This window comes from Triturus cristatus, chromosome 8 (genome assembly GCF_964204655.1).
Source record: "Triturus cristatus chromosome 8, aTriCri1.1, whole genome shotgun sequence".
NCBI lineage: Eukaryota > Metazoa > Chordata > Amphibia > Caudata > Salamandridae > Triturus > Triturus cristatus.
This window is the reverse complement of record NC_140591.1, coordinates 303238140-303260553: the sequence shown is the minus strand read 5'-3', so window position 1 is coordinate 303260553 and position 22414 is coordinate 303238140. Positions and strand designations below refer to the sequence as shown.

The 22414-nt window shown below is 42.9% G+C and overlaps 1 protein-coding gene across 2 annotated transcripts in view; it reads left to right on the top strand.

Moving 5' to 3' along the window:
- Nucleotides 1–407: 407 nt before the first annotated feature.
- The window catches only part of XPO4 (exportin 4), a 495809-nt gene continuing 473802 nt past the window's right edge, over nucleotides 408–22414 (top strand). Inside the window, exon 1 of one of the 2 annotated variants that reach the window (XM_085621575.1) lies at nucleotides 408–615. In XM_085621575.1, the coding sequence (XP_085477701.1) occupies nucleotides 547–615 (69 nt within the window). In that variant the 5' untranslated portion in view covers nucleotides 408–546. The remainder of the gene's footprint in view (nucleotides 616–22414) is intronic. The other variant, XM_085621576.1, reaches the window with a different exon arrangement.

The window sequence follows — 22414 nt, the reverse complement described above, 5'->3', positions numbered from 1 at the left end:
GTACACAGTTAGATATTTCCATGTACCAATGGCTAGGCCTGGCCTCGAAAGCGTGACATACACTACCTTCTTCCTTGCTACTTCTGGACAGATACCGTATTAAGACACGATGCCTGGCTAGTACCCTCTGGCAAACCCTGAACGAATTACTTGGCCTGCAACCTTCCTACTCCTGCGAGTCCACTATGTTTGGTGACAACCTTCCCCGCCTTTCGTAGAGTCCAAGTCCAACCCATATCTTCTAAACCCCGCCTCTTGCCCAAGTAGACCCCACCTCTTCCCCGAGGCTCCTCCCTTTCCGCTGTAAAGTCTTCCCATGCTCTAAAAGCCCCGCCTCTTCCTCGGTTATGCACGCCCCTTCCAACCCACTCCCTGCAGCCCCGCCCTTTTCGGGGGGCTGCCCCTTCCTCCCACCGGTCCCTCCCCTTTACCCGGCGGCGGGCCCCTCGGCTGCAGTGTGTGCTGCCTGGCCCTCCCTAGCTCTGCGGAGCGGCGCCTTATCCCATGATGCAGCATGGCGAGGCGGCGCGTCACTGAGCCCAGACCATGATGGCGGCGGTGGCGGGCGCTGCAGAAGTGATCGCCCAGCTGGAGACCGCGGCCAAAGTCCTCATGGTGAGGAGTAGGCTGCGACAAATACGGGGATGGGAGGAAGGCGGGGGCAGCGCGACATAGGGAATGTAGGGTCAGGGGAACCTGTAGGAACCTATCAGGCAGCCGGATAGACCCTCCAGGCCGGGGTCCATTTACCCCTTCCAGGAGGATCTGGTCAGTGACCATGTGTTAGTGTTGTAATGTTCTGCTTCCGCCTTTTCCCTTCAAAAAGTCCACCTTCCGGGGTGATGGTGTATAGGCGCTTGGGACAGTGTTTCCGCAACTGTAAAGCTTCTATGCGCTGCCTGCTCTGCAGAGTTGTATGTTCCTCTTCTGAAGCAATTACCCCATATGTAACCAAACAGACACAATGTGTTCATTCACTGACACGCTTACAGCAAATCGCTATTCCTGGGTCATTGGTGTATCTGCCCCATGATTAGGATTGAGAAGCGCGTTTTTGCCAAAGCTTTGGCAAGTCTCAAATGGTATTACTTCAAAGCCCCCATAACCCTCAAACAGCCACCCCTTTCACGGACACCATTGGGCTGATAATCAATCACTTTCTGCCTAACATTCTTCCTCCATGCTTTTCCCAGATGTTGGCATGATACTCAACCTTCAATCCACGCGTTCATCAGTGTTCTAGTTCTGTATACCCTTCACTCGGTCTGCAGGAGCTGTTCGCTGATCCTCTGGATGGAAATGTGGATGAGGGTTCCTGGTCCCAATGGCTGCCTCATACTTTGTATCCATCTGCCACTCATGTGGGAACTTTAAGCTTTCTTTTGCTTTGGTATTAGTTGGTGGAAGGATCGACTCTGGGCAGGGTGATGACAGTATTTGTGTACCGTAAAATTGCCATAGGTAAACATGTTTTACAAAGCGTGATAAGCTGGAAATAATTCAACAGGTGTATGTCAAATAAAATGTATCAGGTTCTCTTCTTCACTCTTTGGATATAACTGTTAGTAAGAAGCTCAGTAATGTTTCGACTTCTTGTTTGACTTGTCACACAGAAATGTATTTCTGGTCGCCAGCGTGCTTTCAAATGTAACTTTGTTTGGAGGTGATCGCTGGAATTGGGTATGTTTACTTGATGAGGTAGAGGGATATCACAGCTTTTGAGAACGTTGCAGTCCGTTTTTGCAAAAGGTATCGTGTAGTTGGACTGGATTTCCAGATGAGTAGGGTCAGTAAGACCAAACTCGAAAAAAACGTTTTTATTCCAATCTAGACATCAAGCTGATTGAAGTGGATTTTATGATCAACTGTCGTGGGCTGCACATATGTCAAATAGCACAAGGATAGCTTTAGAGTATACTTCTAGTGCTTCTAAGTGTCCACTGTGGCACAAACCAGGGTAATTTTTGTTGTATCTAACCCCCTGTTAATCGTTGTTTAGCAAAACGTGCGCTCAAGAAAAGTTTGACTGGTTTAATGCTTATCCCATCTCCAGAATTAAATTGGGGTGAGGAGACTGGAGAGGACCATTGGTGCAACATCTGTGCTTCTCCTGTCCCCCTTTCTCTGACAGGACCCAGATTACAATTTCTTGTTTGATGTCCTTAGGAACGGATCTCTGTTCAAGTTATGGGTTACGTTTCATAGTACAAACTTCTCCTTTGATTGAGACTGGTATCCGATTCCTGTCTGTCCAAAATAGCTAAAATTCTTCTCCATATACCACCTCATTCTAAATCATCACTAGCTCTCTGGTTCCGCAACCCTTGCTGGTTACTATTGAATATCCACTTTTCTATGCACTCTAGCTTGTTTATTTTTTTTGAAAGATTTTATGTGAGCATGCATGAACAATGCTCCGGAGAATGTCAAAGTGCTTCACGTGTATATTGGTGATAATTATTTTATAATTATTATTGTTTACACTTGTAGAGCGCTACTGTTATCCAGAGGTGTCCTGGCGCTTAGATAGGTTAGTAAAAAAACAGATTAAATCAGTGGGGAAACTCCAAGGCAAACAAAAGCAGCATTTACTAAAAGTGTATAAAGGCAAGTTTAAGGAATTTCCTAAACGTCAGGAGGCCGTCAGTTTGGTGTAATTGTTTAGACAGAGTCCCACAACTTTGCAGCCTGCACCGAGAAAGCATAGTAGTGTGTAGAGCTCAGTGGATGAGAAGGTCTGCAACAACAAAATCTTGATTGTAAAAAACGAGGACCGGACTGATGTAACGCTCTGTGTGCTGTACACAAAGCTGAATCCTCCTCTTGGAGACAGGAAGCCAGTGGAATTCATCCAGCACTGCTGAAAAAGAAAAGCAAAGACTGTATGGAGCATGCTTGGCAGCAGCAGTCTGAATCCAAATCATCTGTCTGATAATATAGTCAGAAGAATCAAAATAAGTGACTGGACCACTTGCGGTCGATCTTGAGATGAGAAACAGTAAGATTTTGCATAGCGTTCTTAACAGAAAAAGATGTGTAGAAGAGTGTTTGTTCACTCATGTAGAAAGGGACAAATCTACATTCATATAAACCCCCAGGTTATGAACCGCTGGAGAGGCAACCAGAGCATAGTTGGTAGGTAGAGGCCAGAAACTGACCGATACAGGAAGAGGGGGCTAGCGGACGGGCAGTGGAGCATTTCCATTTTGTCTCCATTGAATGTAAGTGAATCCATTCCTGGCCAACAAGAGATATCCCTAAGACAATTATGAAAGTAGTTAAGCAGTTAAGGACTAGATTGATCAACTGAAAAAATTATTTGTGTTCCATTGGCGTAGTTTATGAAATTCCATGGCTACAAATTAATTTTGCTAGAGGTTTCAGACAGATGTTAAACGGAGTCGGACTGAAGGAAGAGCCCTGAGGGACTCCTTGCCCTGCTTCTCTGAACCTGGATACAAAAGGAAATGGTCTATCGCTTGTGTTCTGCCAGCCAAATAGGACAAATACCACTTGAGGGGCCACACCACAAATGCAGACTACCCTTAGACTAGAAATCAGATGTTATGATTTCCTGTATCATAGGCAGAAGACAAGTCTACTAGCACCAAGGCTACAAAACGACCCTTTTCCACTACTAGTCGAAGATCATCTAATTTGGCTACCAAAGATGATTCTGTGCCAGGAACTGGCAGAAAGCTAAATAACAAGGTCAATAAACAAATTTACGAAATTCACTGGAGCATTTGGAATCATCATTTTCACATGTGGATAAATGGAAGATATATTTGTGTAGGAATCACGCAGCACGCTGTGTGCCTGATCAAGGAGTGAAATTCCGCTCCACATTTGGCACTGTCTACAAATGTGATACCAGGGTGGATCACGCAGTTCAGGCTGCACGCAAAAAATTCAAACTGAAAAAACGATCATGAAAAAAAGATAGACATGTTAAATAATGGTGTGCACTGTACTGCTTTTCAATGTAAGAAAGCTAGATTGTGCCAGATCACGTAGATTGTGATCTTCGAGAAAATTGGAAAGAAGTCTGACACAATTTTCCAAACTTTTTACTGAAAAAGGGAGCACAGAAATAGGTCCAAAATTATTACATACCTGGGGGCCATCTGAGGGTCTTTTCAAGAGAAGAACCATCATGGCTCTTTTCCAGTCAGGTGACACTACACCAGTAGATAATGAAAGATTACAAACAGATTGGAGGGAAGGCATTATATGATTTGATACCACTTTCCAAAACGTGAGGGGCAGGGGATCCAAGGGTCAGCTGAGATTAAGGAATTGGTAAGGCTACAAAACTCGTTGGCTTGGAGAGAGACAAGACTTGTAATCATGTGGAATGGACTGTCCATCTCAACTCCATGTTGATTGTGGTCAGATTGTGATTGTAAATTGATCCAATTTGCCGGGGCCATGAGATTTGTAACTATATTTGCAACTTTTTCCTGAAAATAAAGTGAGGGGGAGTCATACAGCTATTTGAAATGTTCGATTGTATTGAAGTGCAAGATGGTTTTGCTAGAGACTGGACTACAGAAAAAAGATGTTGATGTTTAGAGGTGTTCAAAGCACCTAGTTTTGTACTAGTATATTCCGCTTTAGCAGCATATATGCAGGCATTCCAACTATTTTGAACTCTTCTTAATTCAGACTTGGGGCCTGATTACGATGGCGGTGGGACCGTCTGTGGCGGTCCTATGGCCATCAGCCCCTGCAGGTCTGCCTGCCGCATTAGGTTGCAGCAGGTGGAGGCATCTGGGGGAAGAGACCATCTGCCACGCATCCGATGGGCTCAAGGAGCCCGCCAGACCGTCGGATGGACCGTAATCCCTACAATAGGGGTGGTGCCTGCTCGGGCACCGCCGTAGGGATTACAGGGTCCCTTTCTGCCTGCCCTTTCATGGCGGTTCCTGTCCATGAAAAGGCAGGTGGAAAGTGACTTTGGGGTGCCCTAGGCGGTTTTAGTCAGAAGGGACGTGAACTGTGAAGAACCAAAATGTGAAGACAGAAAAGGATAAAAAAAATTATCAATCCATATCTGAGGTAGTATATCAATAGCAATCAAGTCATCTGAGGCAAAAATAAGGTGGCTGTTATGACAGTCCTTATGGGTTGGGCCGGTGACCGGTTACGTTAGACCAACTGCCTTCATCAAAGCGGAAGCATCTGAGATGTCATCTATCCTAATGTTAAAGTCCCCTAGGATAAAAAACGAGGGTAGAATAGAAGTAGGGGTGAAATCAATTCGATCAAGGAGTGAACAAAGTTAGTGGCAGGTCCTATGGGGGCGGGGTGGAATTGGTATAACATGTTACTCCGACCAGGAAGACCAGAGGAGAAGGTTTTAACCTGAAGCCAAGCAATTCAGCTGAGTGAAAGGTGTCAAGCTGTAGAGATTGGTATGTAAAGTAGGCGGAATGGCGATTGAATCAGTCAGGTACCTTGGAATCGCATTTGATGACCGTGTCGTTGAAGGGCCACTTTAACGCCTTAAGGGCTAAAAGCGCTTCCCTCATCTTTGCCTTTAGAACTTTGTGACAATTTATCATGCCCTAGCCATGAGCATTTGGTAAAAATCATGACGGCTAAGCTGATTCCTGCATTAGCCTATGGTTAGGTAATTTTTCGAGGTCTTGATGCCAAACTACTGGACCAGCTACAAATTAAAGCTTTCAAATCCATATTCGGGAGCCTGAAGAACACAGGTCATGCCGAAATTCGGGTGGAGTTTGACCTACAAAGCCAAATTCTAGTGAGACAAGCTTTTTAAAAAAGTTTACATATCCTGTTTTTATCTGAACCCTGCTCTCTAGCCAATTTGTGCTGGCAAGAACTTACAAACCATGATTTTACAAGCGTTTGGAGATCCTACTTATCTGAGAGCCTGCATACCTTCATCTACCACCCATTCGGGCTCTCAGAAACAAATTAAGTCACTTTTACGATCCTTTTTCAATCAAGCTACAAATTTTGTATCTTTCATAACAGATAAAGACACCTTAGTGGAAAAAGGTATGCTTGGAGTGTTATCAATTAATTAATTTGGAAAACCTGAGGTCCTTCCTTATTTACGGGCACACCTCCTACCACATATGGGGGGACTCATTTCTCAAGTTAAGACTTGGCTGGTATTCAACCAAGGATGGCACCCCACAGTGAGTGCAACAATGGCCAAGAAACTGCTGTAAACTTAGGCTATCCAAAAGAATCTTTTTGTATATATAGTCTGTGTTTGCCTTTGTCTACTCAAAGTACAATGAACTTTGTTGAAACCATTATTTATTGAGCTTGGTGTAAGAACATGCCGTCAAGCCATTATACTTTGCTAATCTGGAAAATCAATCCCTCTGATCCGTCGATTTATCAAGTTCTTGCTTTTGGTGGATAATATGTTGAATTTAGTCTAATAATGTTTATACACTACCATGGAGTTGAAGTATGCAATAGTGCTACTCATCATGTAATGAAATCTATTAGTTTTATTTAGAACGACTTGAAGAATGTTAAGAATTTTTGAGTTTTTTTTACAAATGTGTAATTTAGAAATCTGTAAAAAGCGGTACTGAGTGGACTTAGCAAGGTTGAACCACTGTGTAACATTTTAGTAATTTCTATAACAAATAGTGGTGGTGTTGAGTGGAATAAGCAAGGTAGATCAATTGTGTAATATTTCAGTATGGATTGTATTCGTTGAAGCACTTTAACTTTACATTGCACCAATCTATGAACAATGATAGATATTGTTTTCTTATGCAAATTTTTATCGAATTGTAAGTTGTTATAGCCAATCACTATATCTTACCTTGACTGCGACCAAAGCATTGTAGTGTGAAATGCTGTACTAACGTTTTATTAAATCTCTGAGACCTAGCGCTGGAGCGCGCATTAGCTACTCGCTCTGCGAGGGATTTTTGTCATCAATACGATTTCCGAAGGGGATTTGAAACCCGTCCATCTTTTTGATTGGGTGGCGTCATCCTCCATGCTAAACGTTGGCATCTGATTGAAAAGGAGGCTTCTTAGTCCCTCCTTGTTACCGCCCTGTCAACTTTTGGCCCCGCCCACCCGGACTGGATCTTTCAGTTCTGGCGTTACACGGTCTACTTCATTAGCTGGGACGCACTATATTTTCCTCACAATTCCGACAGCTTGATTAAAATGCGCACTCTGACCTAGTCTTGGGACCCCAGGCGGTGCAGCGTGCTCCTGTTGCCATCTCTCTCAGGCCAAGTATTACACAGGCTGGGGTAAAAGGGCATTGGTGTGTGTGTTGGTGGCGAGGACGACGTGAAGGGAGCATTTTGAGGGATGGAAGTGTGAGGCACAGGAAGAATGAGATGAAAAAATGCTGTAATATCTGGAGGGTCTTCCGCGTTTCCTGCAGCTGAGCACCATCCACACTCCCCTGTGTCTCCCGCTATCTCTATGCGGCCTGGGAGGTGCATGGGATGTCTCGTTAAGGGTGAGGAAGCGTTTGAGGAGCCAGCCGCTCATTACACTGTATTGTAGCTGCATTTATATAGTGCTTCAAACCCATGGCGAGGCGCTAATATGCATTTACGAATGGATAGTATATACGTTTCTGTGCAGATAAGTACATCATTTGTGAAAAGTACGAGTGTAGAGGCTCATATTACCACATAGTGAATAGGATGCACACAAAATCTGCCTACATTTGATTCCACCAGGGCTTTAAGTGGAATGAAAAAACTGAGGGTCTCTCAAAGGGGCGTGGCCAATGTAATTAAGGATGTGGCTTAAAAACATGTAAGCTACAAATCTGTGCTTAGCATAGTGTGACCCCGACTGCTATTTTGCTGCTTCTGTTATTGCATCCAGATATATACTACAACAAATAACATTACACCTACAAGCCAGAACTATTGGCTTTGCCAGTGGTTGTTAGTTGTGTAGGATAAATAAGCAACAACTTGCCCCTCACAGCGTTTGCTCCACTGGCCAAGAACTAGGACTCCAGCAGTTTCGTCTTTGCAACTTTAAAAACAGCAAGGGTATCTATGTAAAGTTTAAATTGCCATTGTAAATAACAGTGCCTTTTATTTATGTTTTACAAAGGAAAAAGAAACATTGTCATTTACAATGTCAATAACTCAAACTAATGTCAATGCGAGACCTGTTGCATTTCCAATGCTTGTATATATTGTAATGATTTTTATTAATCAGACAAAAACAATTCCTTCCATTCGTGTGTATGGAGCAAATGTTTTTTTCTATCGAGAGAGCACAACTTGTAAAAATCAATAATAATAAAACATTTGGAGGACACACTCCTTCCCTTCTCTCGGTTAAACTACAAAGAGGTGTAGTTGGTCCTACCCTCATAGGAGTGTCCCTGGATCTTTTAGTCCAAAAGCCAGTATATCACAGAGTGGGATGAGGTCAGTGACTCTTGCTGACCCCGCCCCACTCTGTGACAAGGTGTCACTTATGGGCACTTGACTGACCTTTGCTCAGCCTAGCAGGCACTCTTCACATCGTGAAAAAGGTATGCTCTTAAAGGTGGGCTGCTTCTGCTAACTCTAATCTCCTGGCTCCATGTCAGATGTGAAGCTGACATGGCCTTACCCCAACCAATTTCTCTAAATAAAACTAGATGGGAGGGTAAGAGGAACCTTAAAGCACCATACGAAAACTACACTATTTTAACATCTATAAACTGAGAAGGTGACACAGTGCCTGGGGAAAGATGAAAAACGTTTTACTGTATTAAACACTATAGTACCCTGAGGAATTTTTATGCCTGAGGCAGGTTCATCTCGCAACCAATCAGTTTTCTTTTACTTTGACACAGAACCCACACTAGCTTAGTCATGGAATGGTTGATGTTCAATCAATCAATCAATCGGGGGTTTATAAAGCGCGCTACTCACCCATGAGGGTCTCAAGGCGCTAGGGGGGGGTGAGGTACAATGCAAGTACAGCACAGTATTGAGTGTATTTAGAACTAACCCCGGACCAAGTACTAAGCTCCGCCAACAGAGTTTGCGGAGTTTCACCAACTCCGCGCTTCGATGGGAATGTGAAGTTGTAGCAAAACTCTGACTCCGTGGCGGAGCAGAGTACAAGGCCAGCCCCTTAAAAAAAAAAATAATAACCCCACTTACCTTCCCTTCTGCCCCGCCGTCCTCCTCACCGCAGTTTCTCCTTCTTTCCTCGTCCTCCTTCTCCCTTTCTTCGTACGTATGATGGAGAAAATGAGACACCGCAGTGAGGAGGAGGGCGGGCAGAAGACAAGGTAAGCCGTTTTTTAAAAAAAAAATTTTAACCCTTTCGTGGGCCTTGGGCAGAGCGGAGTGTAGTTCCACTGAGTGTTTTTTTAAACTTTGTGGAACTATGTGGCGCACCACTCTGCATACTCCGCCCAGGGTTATTTAGAACACAAGGTTAGAAGCTGAGAGTGCAGGGGGTTGTTTTGACCCTGTGGTTCACTATGAACGTGTTTGGGCAATTTCTAATTAAGGCCATAGGAGTCTGGCTAAACCTGCAAATAAACTCAGTTTGGCTTCTTACTACTATAATATTTACCATCAGTGACTATAAAGGTCTGACTTTAAAAATGTACTTGATCAGCTCTTTTAAAATGTCCTCTACTTTCTCCTGCTTGTTCTGCGCTCTAATTTCAATGTTTCATTTTAGTGAAGGATCCTTTGGATCTGCAAAATCAGTTTTTTTCCCCTGAGACATTAATAGCTATTTTATGTAGGTCAGACATATTGAGGTGGATTGCTGTGGTATTAGAGACTTGGGGCATGCCCCTAGTATCCAAGCCAACTCTTTCATAACAAGCTACATTTAAACAAAACTTTCATGCTCTTATGTGGTCTCTATGAATTTTAACAATGGCTAGTTAATGTTCTTGGTGAGATACTACTTTCTTTTGTGTTTCTTGGCCTCCTTACTTCTTCTATGTACCTCTTGAGCTTCCTTTACGTTTTGTAACTAGAAGTTTGATATCTTCCTGGCCTTATTGTATCCAACATGAAATGTGCTCTTAAAGATTTAAATAACCAGTTTGTACAGGCTAGGTCCCCTATCACGGGAACTGGTCCCTCTGCCCCTCCCCCCCCCGCCTTCCTTGTTTCACCTCCCCTATCAGTGCTGTGGCCTCCCTTTGGACTTGCACATTAAGCAGCTAAGCAACTATTGCTTTCTCTACTTTAGGTACTACTCCATGGTGTTTGAGATGGACAGTCGCCTCACTGCTTCCAGGGTTTAATTCAAAGCTCAACATTTTTAATAATGATTCTTTTCGCATATCAGCTGCTGCAGAAACTGTTGTTGAGAAGAGGTCCTTCAAGGTTAGTCCTTTGCAGAAGTGTGTTATCTTGGACCACCAGTGCCTGGTAAAGTCCCGCCCAGTGGGCGTGGCCGTAAAGCCTCAGGGTCCCTGTAGTTCCTCAATTTGTAACCCCGGTGGGTGCCGCCGAACATTGTTAATAAAAAGAATGTCTTCTTTGACCTGGTTGCTAGCGCCCTGAGACCTTTTGGTGATTTGTGCGCTTTACTGTGCCATAGCAAACTTGGTTTGAATTTTGAAAGAGAGAGCAGGAAACCTGCGCTGTCTTTCAAAATTCAAACCAAATTGCTTTTCCACACGGGGAGCTGCATGTTAGCAGCTTCCCATGTGGAAAAGCAATGCCGGCTCCCGAAGGACGCGGGGAGCTGGCGGGACCGTGGGGGGATTGGGGACCCCCCACGGTCCCCAATGGAGAGTGCCAGCCTCGGGGGGGGGGGATGGGGTCCCCGGGGCTACAAGTGGCCCGGGAGGGGGGCTACGCGGCCCCCCTCCCAAAAATTACAATAAATAAATGAATTGGAAAGGCTGGCCCCAGGGGATGGGGTCCCCGGGGCCTTAAGCGGCCAGAGGAGGGGGGCAACGCAGCCCCCCTAAACAATTAAAAAAAAAAAAATGCCATGCCCTAGGGGGGTGGGGTCCCCGGGGCTGATTAAGGCCTTGGGAGGGGGGCCACGCGGCCCCCTTCCCAATTTAAAAAAAATTAATTTGGGGGCAGGCCTTGGGTAATGGGGTCCCCAGGGCCAAAAAATGAGAAAAAGAAGGGGGCTACGCAGCCCCCCTTCTTTAAAGAAAAAAAATGCGGGCATTGGGCCGGAGGCCACGCCCCCTCCTTTCATCAATCAGTGATGTCATCAGTGATGTCACTGACCATGTCATGAATGATGTAATATCTGACATCATCATCAGTGGATTGCGGGCGTGCGAGTTATAGTTAGCAGAACTAACTATAACTGAGGAATTTCAATGGTTTTGTATGAGTGAAATGTCCAGCTAACTATAATAGCCCTGAAGCCTATGGTTTTTTCAGTGAATTTATAAGGTTTTCTTAAATGCTAATTCCTATCTATAACATCTCTGAAACCTATGGTTTTTTCTGTGTGTGTGTGTGTGTGTGTGTATGTGTGTTTATATAATTTTGTTGAATCTGCTCCGTCTTACGACTTCCTTTCCATTGGAAACAAGAACGGGCACGGACCACCACGTTGTGCTTGGATATTTATTGTTGTTCTCGGACCTTTACAGTCATGACGCGTTTCAGCCCTCTTTGGGCCTCGATCACATGACACGCTCTGTCAGGTGAGTACTTTTTTTACACCGTTTTTTTTACCCAAGTCTTTGTACAACCAGTGTTTAAAGTGACAGGTATACCATTACTTGTAATATTACAATGTAACTGAATAACAGAATAACATTATCAGAAATTTCGGAGGGAAATGCATATTAAATGGTTACATTTCTCATTGTTGTGAAATTGACACAGTAACAACATTTCCTTAAAGTCCTTGCGAGAAAAAATGGTTTATCCAATGAATTCATTCCATCTTATATTTTCATTGTAAAAAACTATTTCTGCTTAATTTCAAAGGGGAACATGATTATAAAATTATCTAAAATCATGAAAAATCAAATTTCGGTATCAATACCATAAAATTGGTTATGTCCCAAATCATTGTGCAAATTTCGCTATTACAGTACCTAACTTCTATAGTTTTATGTAAACATTGAATATTGTAAAGTGCAAATGCTGTGCAAAATTGCTTAAAATTATTACTAATAACCTAAAAAAAACCTTGCTAAAAAGATTTTTTCTACTAACTCGCCCTATTTGTAAAAATATTTGCAAAATGTGGCAGATAAGTGTTCTGATGAATATCCAAATGGAAGTTTACAGTTGCAGAACACTAAAATAAAAAAATTCTTATTTAAAAGAATATGTATATCTTTTCCTTGTTTGATGAATAAGTGGGCAAAACAGTTTCAGAATTCATTGTTCTTGCAGTTGGCCTATATTAGAGACAAGTAAAAAGTTCCTCAGTGGCATTAAGACCCTTAGAATGTTTAGTATCGAGTTTAAGGATATATTTGGCCTCGAGTAGTCTGAGCACCTTTTCTCTGTCACCCCCTCTTTTGTTGGGGGTGACCACATCTATTAAAAAGTATCTCAGACCACTAGGGCCGGACTCATGTAATTCGCTAAAGTGCCTGGCAACTGGATATGCCTGATCTTGGTTTTTTATTGCTCTTTAGTGCTGGAGTACTCTCTTGTGTGCTGGTAAGATCGTGCTACCAATGCAGCGAAGTCCACAAGGGCACTCCAGAACATATACGGCATGGAGAATTTTGCAATTGAGGGATTTTGTTATCACATTTCCTTTTTCACTGAACGGGGTTTTGTATGTAGTTTGATTACAGCCATATTGGCATGCCTTACATACTCGACATTTGAAGAACCCCTTTCTTTGAGATAACCATGTATTTTTACCAGGTACTGTAGGGTCATTTTGGGCCAAAATGTCTTTCATGGACCTCGCTCTGCTATACGTGATAGCTGGTTTCCTAGGGAGCAGGTGCCCAATGATGGGGTTACTAAGGACTAAAGACCAATTTCTTGTGAAAAGTTTCCTAATCTGTCCTTCTTGTTCACTGAACTGTATGATGAATCTAAACATATTATCAGTATTTTGTTTGGTACTGTGTTGTGTTATAAGGGAGAGTTTCTTGCTATCTGTGTTCAAGAGAGATTCCCTTGGTAACATCATACTTTAACGGATGGCAACGTCTAAACTGTGTTTAGTATATCCTCTCTGCTCAAAGCGATGTTTGCTATTGTGCTGCTCTATCGCCAAATCTTCTTCGCAGCTGCAAATGCGTCTAAGCCTTAGCATCTCTCCGTAAGGAATACTTCGGATGAGATGCTTGGGATGTGAGCTGCCAGCATGTAGCACTGAATTGCCTGCTGTTGGTTTTCTGTGTAATTTGGTTATTAATTTGCCTTCCGTCACACAAACCTGTACATCAAGAAAGTTGATATTAGTAGCACTGATGGAAGCAGTAAAATGTAGGTTGAGTGAATTCACATTTACTGCCTGTACAAATTTTTCTGCTTCAGTGACTGATCCATCCCAAATTAAAAACAGATAGTCTGTGTATCTCCACCAGGCTTTAAGGTTAGTTGTTACAATAGTCGCATGTTCCTTCGATAGGACCAGCTCCTCCCACCAGCCCATATGCAAACAAGCATAGCTGGGGGAGAAGCTGGCTCCCATCGCTACTCCTCGCATTTGTTTATATAGGGAGTTTTGAAACCTAAAATAGTTGTTACGTAAATAAAACTCTACCATGTTTAGAATCATCAAACTATGTTGTGTACGGATAAAATTCTAGAGCCCTTAGACCATCCCTATGATTAATGGAAGTATAAAGGGATGTTACATCTAACGTGATTAAGAGATACTCATTGCGCCATGGATAATCGATTAATTTGGCTAAAAAGTCACTGGTGTCACGCATATAGGACGCTAAATTCTGGACATGTTCTTGTAAGTAAAAATCTATATATCTGGAGGTATTTTCAAGCAAACTATTGCGAGCAGATATGATGGGTCTGCCTGGAGGTACAAGGGCATTCTTATGAATCTTCGGAATAAAATATAATATAGGTGTTACTGGTTTGTCCTTTTTTATATATTTAAATTCATCCGAAGATAATTGTCCAGCGTTTTTCCATCCAATTAGTTTCAAATAAAATTCATTATTCACTTTTCGCCAAGAAGAATAGTCACTATGTCGATAGCATTGTGTGTCATTGAGTTGTGTCATAGCTTCACAGACATAATCGTCTTTTTTCCACAGGACTACATTTCCCCCATTGTCTGCATTGCGGACGACAATATCTGGGTTTCTCTTGAGTTTAGACATCAATGCAATGAATTGAATCTTCTGTCTGTTTGTTTTGCGTTTAGTAGGGTTCAACATTTTATAGTCTAAATCCTTAAGTCCGCCAATTACGTTCTCATGGAAACTCTCAATGGAATCCTTTATCATCAATGGGTTGAATGTCGATTGGGGCTTGAAAGGGGTCTTAGGTTTTATTTGTAATATTTCGTTGTCCTCATTTCCAGCCCTTGCTGTGTTGATATTGGGGGTCTGATTTGCCAACATAAGTTCCTGTAAGTCAGTGAGTAATCTTAGGTCTGATGGAGTGAGAATTCTTGCATTGTCTTCTTGTCCATTGGTTGTATCTTGCTGAGTGATTACCATTGTCTTAGTAGGATCCTGTTGTTTGTTTTGTAAAAAAATACCTTTTTAACTTCAACTTGCGTATCCCTTTGTAAATGTCAAACCTAGTGGTAGCATAACTAAAGGAACTGACCGGACAGTAAGATAGTCCTAGAGAGAGGAGGAGTTGTTCTGCTTTGTTTAGGACCACATCAGTAAGATTCAAGACAGTAAAATTATTATTATTGGCTTCACCCGTTGTTACAGTCGCCAGTTTCTTTTCTGTTTCTTTTGTTGAGGTTTGTTGCCTGTTGTTTCGCCTCCTGGCCTGCCTTCTTTCGCGGCGTTTTGTTGTTCGACTTTTGACTTTGGTCTTGGGCGCAGGGTCTGCCTGCGCTCTTCTACTAAAAGATCAACTTCAGCGGCCAGTGACAGGGTGGTTGGGATCTGTTTAAACATTTGATTGCGGGTCTCCATTTCTGTTTGGCTTTCTGGGGCTGAACTTAAATCCGAGTATGAAGTGGCAGGTGTCATATTGGATTTTGTGACAGGTACCTGTTTCTCTGTTTGCCCTCCTCCATATTTGGAGATCTTAAGGGAATCGTACTTTCTGGCAAATGTGAAAATACGTCCGCTTTCGTAATCATTACGATCCCTGTGAAACTTAAAAGCTTTCCTCTCTCTGATAATTTCCTCATCTTTTTTTAACCTCTTGGTAATTTCTTCCCTCAATTTTGTATTTTCATCTTTTTGTTCCATGTTGGCAATCTCCTCATGTAGTGTGTTAATCTGCTCTAGGAGCCTAGCCCGGTCTTTTTCTACATATTTCACAAGTATAAGTAGGAGCCTGCGAGACGAATCCAAGTTGGCCTCTGCCCATTCCTTCATCATTTCACGGTCGGGATCTTCGTAACTGGGCGCTAGGAGGATAAGTAACCCTCGTGGTACCCTGCCGACATCTACATAGCGTTGAAGAGATTTCGCCTTCCACCACTTTTTTTGTTCTGCCCTCATGAGCTTTTCCAGTTGCCTAAACTTGTCTCTAATATTGTTGCTGCGAGTGCCCACTGGTGCATTGTGGGATGTGTAGTACTCAGCCGGTCGTTTGGCGTCATCAAACATATCTACTGCCGCCGCCTCTTTCACGGAGCGCGTCGGATGTCATGGTCGCGTTGAACACAAAAATCGTAGGTCAGCAATGTAAGTGAAGCTACGAACCTTCCTCGCTTCACTATACAGTTAACCAAATGCCGATTACCACGCACCCGACTGTTTGCAAATATGCAGCGTTTATTCCCTTTCGCCCTCAGTCCGCCGGCAGGAAGTAAACAACGTGTCAACAGACCCGTTGTCGCTTCCGTAGGGGACTTGAAACCCGTCCATCGTTTTGATTGGGTAGCGTCATCCTCCATGCTAAACTCTGGCAACTGATTGAAAATCGTTTTGATTGGGTAGCGTCATCCTCCATGCTAAACTCTGGCAACTGATTGAAAAGGAGGCTTCTTGTTCCTCCTCGTTACCGCCCTGTCAACTTTTGGCCCCGCCCACCCGGACTGGATCTTTCAGTTCTTGCGTTACACGGTCTACTTCATTATCCGGGACGCACTATATTTTCCTCACAATTCCGACAGCTTGATTAAAATGCGCACTCTGACCTCGTCTTGGGACCCCAGGCGGTACAGCGTGCTCCTGTTGCCATCTCTCTCAGGCCAAGTATTACACGGGCTGGGGTAAAAGGGCATTGGTGTGTGTGTTGGTGGCGAGGATGACGTGAAGGGAGCATTTTGAGGGATGGAAGTGTGAGGCACAGGAAGAACGAGATGAAAAAATGCTGTAACATCTGGAGGGTCTTCCGCGTTTCCTGCAGCCGAGCGCCATCCACACTCCCCCGTGTCTCCCGCTGTCTCTATGCGGCCTGGGAGGTGCATGGGATGTCTCGTTAAGGGTGAGGAAGCGTTTGAGGAGCCAGCCGCTCATTACACTGTATTGTAGCCGCATTTATATAGTGCTTCAAACCCACGGCGAGGCACTGATATGCATTTACGAATGGATAATATATACGTTTCTTTCTGTGCAGATAAGTACATCATTTGTGAAAAATACGAGTGTAGAGGCTCATGTTTCTTAGAAATCGCCTCATGATATTACCACATAGTGAATAGGATGCCTACATTTGATTCCACCAGGGCTTTAAGTGGAATGAAAAAACTGAGGGTCTCTCAAAGGGGCGTGGCTAATGTAATTAAGGATGTGGCTTAAAAACATGTAAGCTACAAATCTGTGGTTAGCATAGTGTGACACCGACTGCTATTTTGCTGCTTCTGTTATTGCATCCAGATATATACTACAACAAATAACAATACACCTACAAGCCAGAACTATTTGCTTTGCCAGTGGTTGTTAGTTGTGTAGGATAAATAAGCAACAAATTGCCCCTCACAGCGTTTGCTCCACTGGCCAAGAACTAGGACTCCAGCAGTTTCGTCTTTGCTACTTTAAAAACAGCAAGGGTATCTATGTAAAGTTTCTATTGCCATTGTAAATAACAGTGCCTTTTATTTATGTTTTACAAAGGAAAAAGAAAGAAAAAACATTGTCATTTACAATGTCAATAACTCAAACTAATGTCAATGCGAGACCTGTTGCATTTCCAATGCTTGTATATATTGTAATGATTTTTATTAATCAGACAAAAACAATTCCTTCCATTCGTGTGTATGGAGCAAATGTTTTTTTACATCGAGAGATAGCACAACTTGTAAAAAATCAATAATAATAAAACATTTGGAGGACACACTCCTTCCCTTCTCTCGGTTAAACTACAAAGAGGTGTAGTTGGTCCTACCCTCATATGAGCGTCCCTGGATCTTTTAGTCCAAAAGCCAGTATATCACAGAGTGGGATGGGGTCAGTGACTCTTGCTGATCCCGCCACACTCTGTGACAAGGTGTCACTTATAGGCACTTAACTGACCTTTGCTCAGCCTAGCAGGCACTCTTCACATCGTGAAAAAGGTATGCTCTTAAAGGTGGGCTGCTTCTGCTAACTCTAATCTCCTGGCTCCATGTCAGATGTGAAGCTGACATGGCCTTACCCCAACCAATTGCTCTAAATAAAACTAGATGGGAGGGTAAGAGGAACCTTAAAGCACCATACGAAAACTACACTATTTTAACATTTATAAACTGAGAAGGTGACACAGTGCCTGGGGAAAGATGAAAAACGTTTTACTGTATTAAACACTATAGTACCCTGAGGAATTTTTATGCCTGAGGCAGGTTCATCTCGCAACCAATCAGTTTTCTTTTACTTTGACACAGAACCCACACTAGCTTAGTCATGGAATGGTTGATGTTCAATCAATCAATCGGGGGTTTATAAAGCGCGCTACTCACCCATGAGGGTCTCAAGGCGCTAGGGGGGGTGGGGTGCAATGCAAGTACAGCACAGTATTGAGTGTATTTAGAACTAACCCCGGACCAAGTACTAAGCTCCGCCAACAGAGTTTGCGGAGTTTCACCAACTCCGCCCTTCGATGGGAATGTGAAGTTGTAGCAGAACTCTGACTCCGTGGCGGAGCAGAGTACAAGGCCAGCCCCTTTAAAAAAAAAATAATAACCTCACTTACCTTCCCTTCTGCCCCGCCGTCCTCCTCCCCGCAGTTTCTCCTTCTTTCCTCGTCCTCCTTCTCCCTTTCTTCGTACGTATGATGGAGAAAATGAGACACCGCAGTGAGGAGGAGGGCGGGCAGAAGATGAGGTAAGTCGTTTTTAAAAAACATTTTTTTAACCCTTTCGTGGGCCTTGGGCAGAGCGGAGTGTAGTTCCACTGAGTGTTTTTTTTAAACTTTGTGGAACTATGCGGCGCACCACTCTGCATACTCCGCCCAAGGTTATTTAGAACACAAGGTTAGAAGCTGAGAGTGCAGGGGGTTGTTTTGACCCTGTGGTTCACTATGAACGTGTTTGGGCAATTTCTAATTAAGGCCATAGGATTCTGGCTAAACCTGCAAATAAACTCAGTTTGGCTTCTTACTACTATAATATTTACCATCAGTGACTATAAAGGTCTGACTTTAAAAATGTACTTGATCAGCTCTTTTAAAATGTCCTCTACTTTCTCCTGCTTGTTCTGCGCTCTAATTTCAATGTTTCATTTTAGTGAAGGATCCTTTGGATCTGCAAAATCAGTTTTTTTCCCCTGAGACATTAATAGCTATTTTATGTAGGTCAGACATATTGAGGTGGATTGCTGTGGTATTAGAGACTTGGGGCATGCCCCTAGTATCCAAGCCAACTCTTTCATAACAAGCTACATTTAAACAAAACAGGCATGCTCTTATGTGGTCTCTATGAATTTTAACAATGGCTAGTTAATGTTCTTGGTGAGATACTACTTTCTTTTGTGTTTCTTGGCCTCCTTACTACTTCTATGTACCTCTTGAGCTGCCTTTACGTTTTGTAACTGGAAGTTTGATATCTTCCTGGCCTTATTGTATCCAACATGAAATGTGCTCTTAAAGATTTAAATAACCAGTTTGTACAGGCTAGGTCCCCTATCACGGGAACTGGTCCCTCTGCCCCTCCCCCCCCCCCCCCTTCCTCGTTTCACCTCCCCTATCAGTGATGTGGCCTCCCTTTGGACTTGCACATTGAGCAGCTAAGCAACTATTGCTTTCTCTAGTTCAGGTACTACTCCATGGTGTTTGAGATGGACAGTCGCCTCACTGCTTCCAGGGTGTAATTCAAAGCTCAACATTTATAATAATGATCCTTTTCGCATAACAGCTGCTGCAGAAACTGTGGTTGAGAAGAGGTCCTTCAAGGCTAGTCCTTTGCAGAAGTGTGTTATCTTGGACCACCAGTGCCTGGTAAAGTACCGGGTCCCGCCCAGTGGGCGTGGACGTAAAGCCTCAGGGTCCCTGTAGTTCCTCTATTTGTAACCCCAGTGGGTGCCGCCGAACATTGTTAATAAAAAGAATGTCTTCTTTGTCTTGGTTGCTAGCGCCCTGAGACCTTTTGGTGATTTGTGCGCTTTACAAAAATAATTGACATTGACATTGCGGGAGCCACGCGGCCCCCTTCCCAATTTAAAAAAAAAAAAATTGGGGGGCAGGCCCTGGGGGATGCGGTCCCGAGGGCCAAAAAATGAGAAAAAGAAGGGGGCTACGCAGCTCCCCTTCTTTAAAAAAAAAGAAAAGAAATGCGGGCATCGCACCGGAGGCCACGCCCCCTCCTTTCAGCCTTTCATCAATCAGTGATGTCATAAGTGATGTCACTGACCATGTCATGAATGATGTAATATCTGACATCATCAGTGGATTGCGGTCGTGCGAGTTATAGTTAGCAGAACTAACTATAACGGAGGAATTTCAATGGTTTTGTATGAGTGAAATGTCCAGCTAACTATAACAGCCCTGAAGCCTATGCTTTTTCAGTGAATTTATAAGGTTTTCTTAAATGCTAATTCCTATCTATGACATCTCTGAAACCTATGGTTTCTTCTGTTTGTGTGTGTGTGTGTGTGTTTGTGTATGTATGTATGTGTATATATATATATATATATATATATATATATATATATTCACTTAAAAAACCATAGGTTTCACACGTTATAGTTAGCTGGACATTTCCCTCGTAAAAAACCAATGAAATTCCCCTGTTATAGTTAGTGCAGGCAACTATAACTCACGCAACCGCAATCCTCTGCTGATGTCAGATATTACATCACTGATTACATATGTGTCTTTCTGAAAAATAAATATTTGTAATATATGTATAGCTAAAGATTAATGGAAGAAGACCTGGGTAAATAGGTGTCTAAATACAGTGATGTAATATCTGACGTCATCAGCAGAGGATTGCGGTCGCGTGAGTTATAGTTGCCTGCACTAACTATAACGGGGGAATTTCATTGGTTTTTTACGAGGGAAATGTCCAGCTAACTATAACATGTGTGAAACCTATGGGTTTTTTAAGTGTTTTTGTTCGGTTTTTTAAATGCTAAGTTATGTATTTATTATTTCAGGTTTTTCAACGTGCACGCACCCAGTGCCCACAGCGCGCGCACGGCGAGCAGAGCGCACCGAGCGCCCACAATGCGTTGTGCGTGCCGCGCTTTTTTTGTAAAAAAAAAAAATGTTTTTTTCACCCTTGCACCCTTGGGGTCCTTCAGTGACCCCCTGACAAAGGCTAGGGGGTCAGGAACTGTTCACCCTGCACCCTTTTCACGTTCTCCACCTTTGTTTTTCACTGCCTCAGACTGCGAGAGACAAAATGGCGGACGACACTTCCTGATTTCGACGGATTCGAATGTTTACTGACATCTAACAACCAATCAGAATTGCGCACGTCACCGTGCGCGCTCGGTGCGCGTACGGTGCGCGCTTATAGATATATATGTACTTTTAACTGAAATTTTCTCAGGAACTACTGAACAGATTGACTCCAGATATTCAAAAGGCACATCCCTGACCTGAGGACTACCTCTCTGCCAAATTTCAAGTAATTCTGTTCAGCCGTTCGGGCTGTACCTTGGACTAAAGGTCCCTATGGAAAAATGCATGGGGAAAACGCGTTTTGGGACCCCCCTTTTTTCTCGGCCCCCGCTTGACTAATCACCCCGAGACTTTCAGGGTAGGAGCGGAGTGTAGCGCCCCACCTATGTTGAAAAATTTGCGAGGATTCGTCAACCGGCGCCAAAGTTATTCAAAATAGAATTTTCAGATTTCCTACGGAAACACGGTCCTAACTATAACTATCTACTGGCGACCGCCAGTAGATAATATATATCGTTGAATCTGCTCCGTCGTACGACTTCCTTTCCATTGGAAACAAGAACGGGCACGGACCACCACGTTGTGCTTAGATATTTATTGTTGTTCTCGGACCTTTACAGTCATGACGCGTTTCAGCCCTCTTTGTGCCTCGATCACATGACACGCTCTGTCAGGTGAGTACTTTTTTTACACCGTTTTTTTACCCAAGTCTCTGTACAACCAATGTTTAAAGTGACAGGTATACCATTACTTGTAATATTACAATGTAACTGAATAACAGAATAACATTGTCAGAAATTTCGGAGGGAAATGCATATTAAATGGTTACATTTCTCATTGTTGTGAAATTGACACAGTAACAACATTTCCTTAAAGTCCTTGCGAGAAAAAATGGTTTATCCAATGAATTCATTCCATCTTATATTTTCATTGTAAAAAACTGTTTCTGCTTAATTTCAAAGGGGAACATGATTATAAAATTATCTAAAATCATGAAAAATCAAATTTCGGTATCAATACCATAAAATTGGTTATGTCCCAAATCATTGTGCAAATTTCGCTATTACAGTACCTAACTTCTATAGTTTTATGTAAACATTGAATATTGTAAAGTGCAAATGCTGTGCAAAATTGCTTAAAATTATTACTAATAACCTAAAAAAAAAACCTTGCTAAAAGATTTTTTCTACTAACTCGCCCTATTTGTAAAAATATTTGCAAAATGTGGCAGTTAAGTGTTCTGATGAATATCCAAATGGAAGTTTACAGTTGCAGAACACTAAAATAAAAAAATTCTTATTTAAAAGAATATGTATATCTTTTCCTTGTTTGATGAATAAGTGGGCAAAACAGTTTCAGAATTCATTGTTCTTGCAGTTGGCCTATATTAGAGACAAGTAAAAAGTTCCTCAGTGACATTAAGACCCTTAGAATGTTTAGTATCGAGGTTAAGGATATATTTGGCCTCGAGTAGTCTGAGCACCTTTTCTCTGTCACCCCCTCTTTTGTTGGGGGTGACCACATCTATTAAAAAGTATCTCAGACCACTAGGGTCGGACTCATGTAATTCGCTAAAGTGCCTG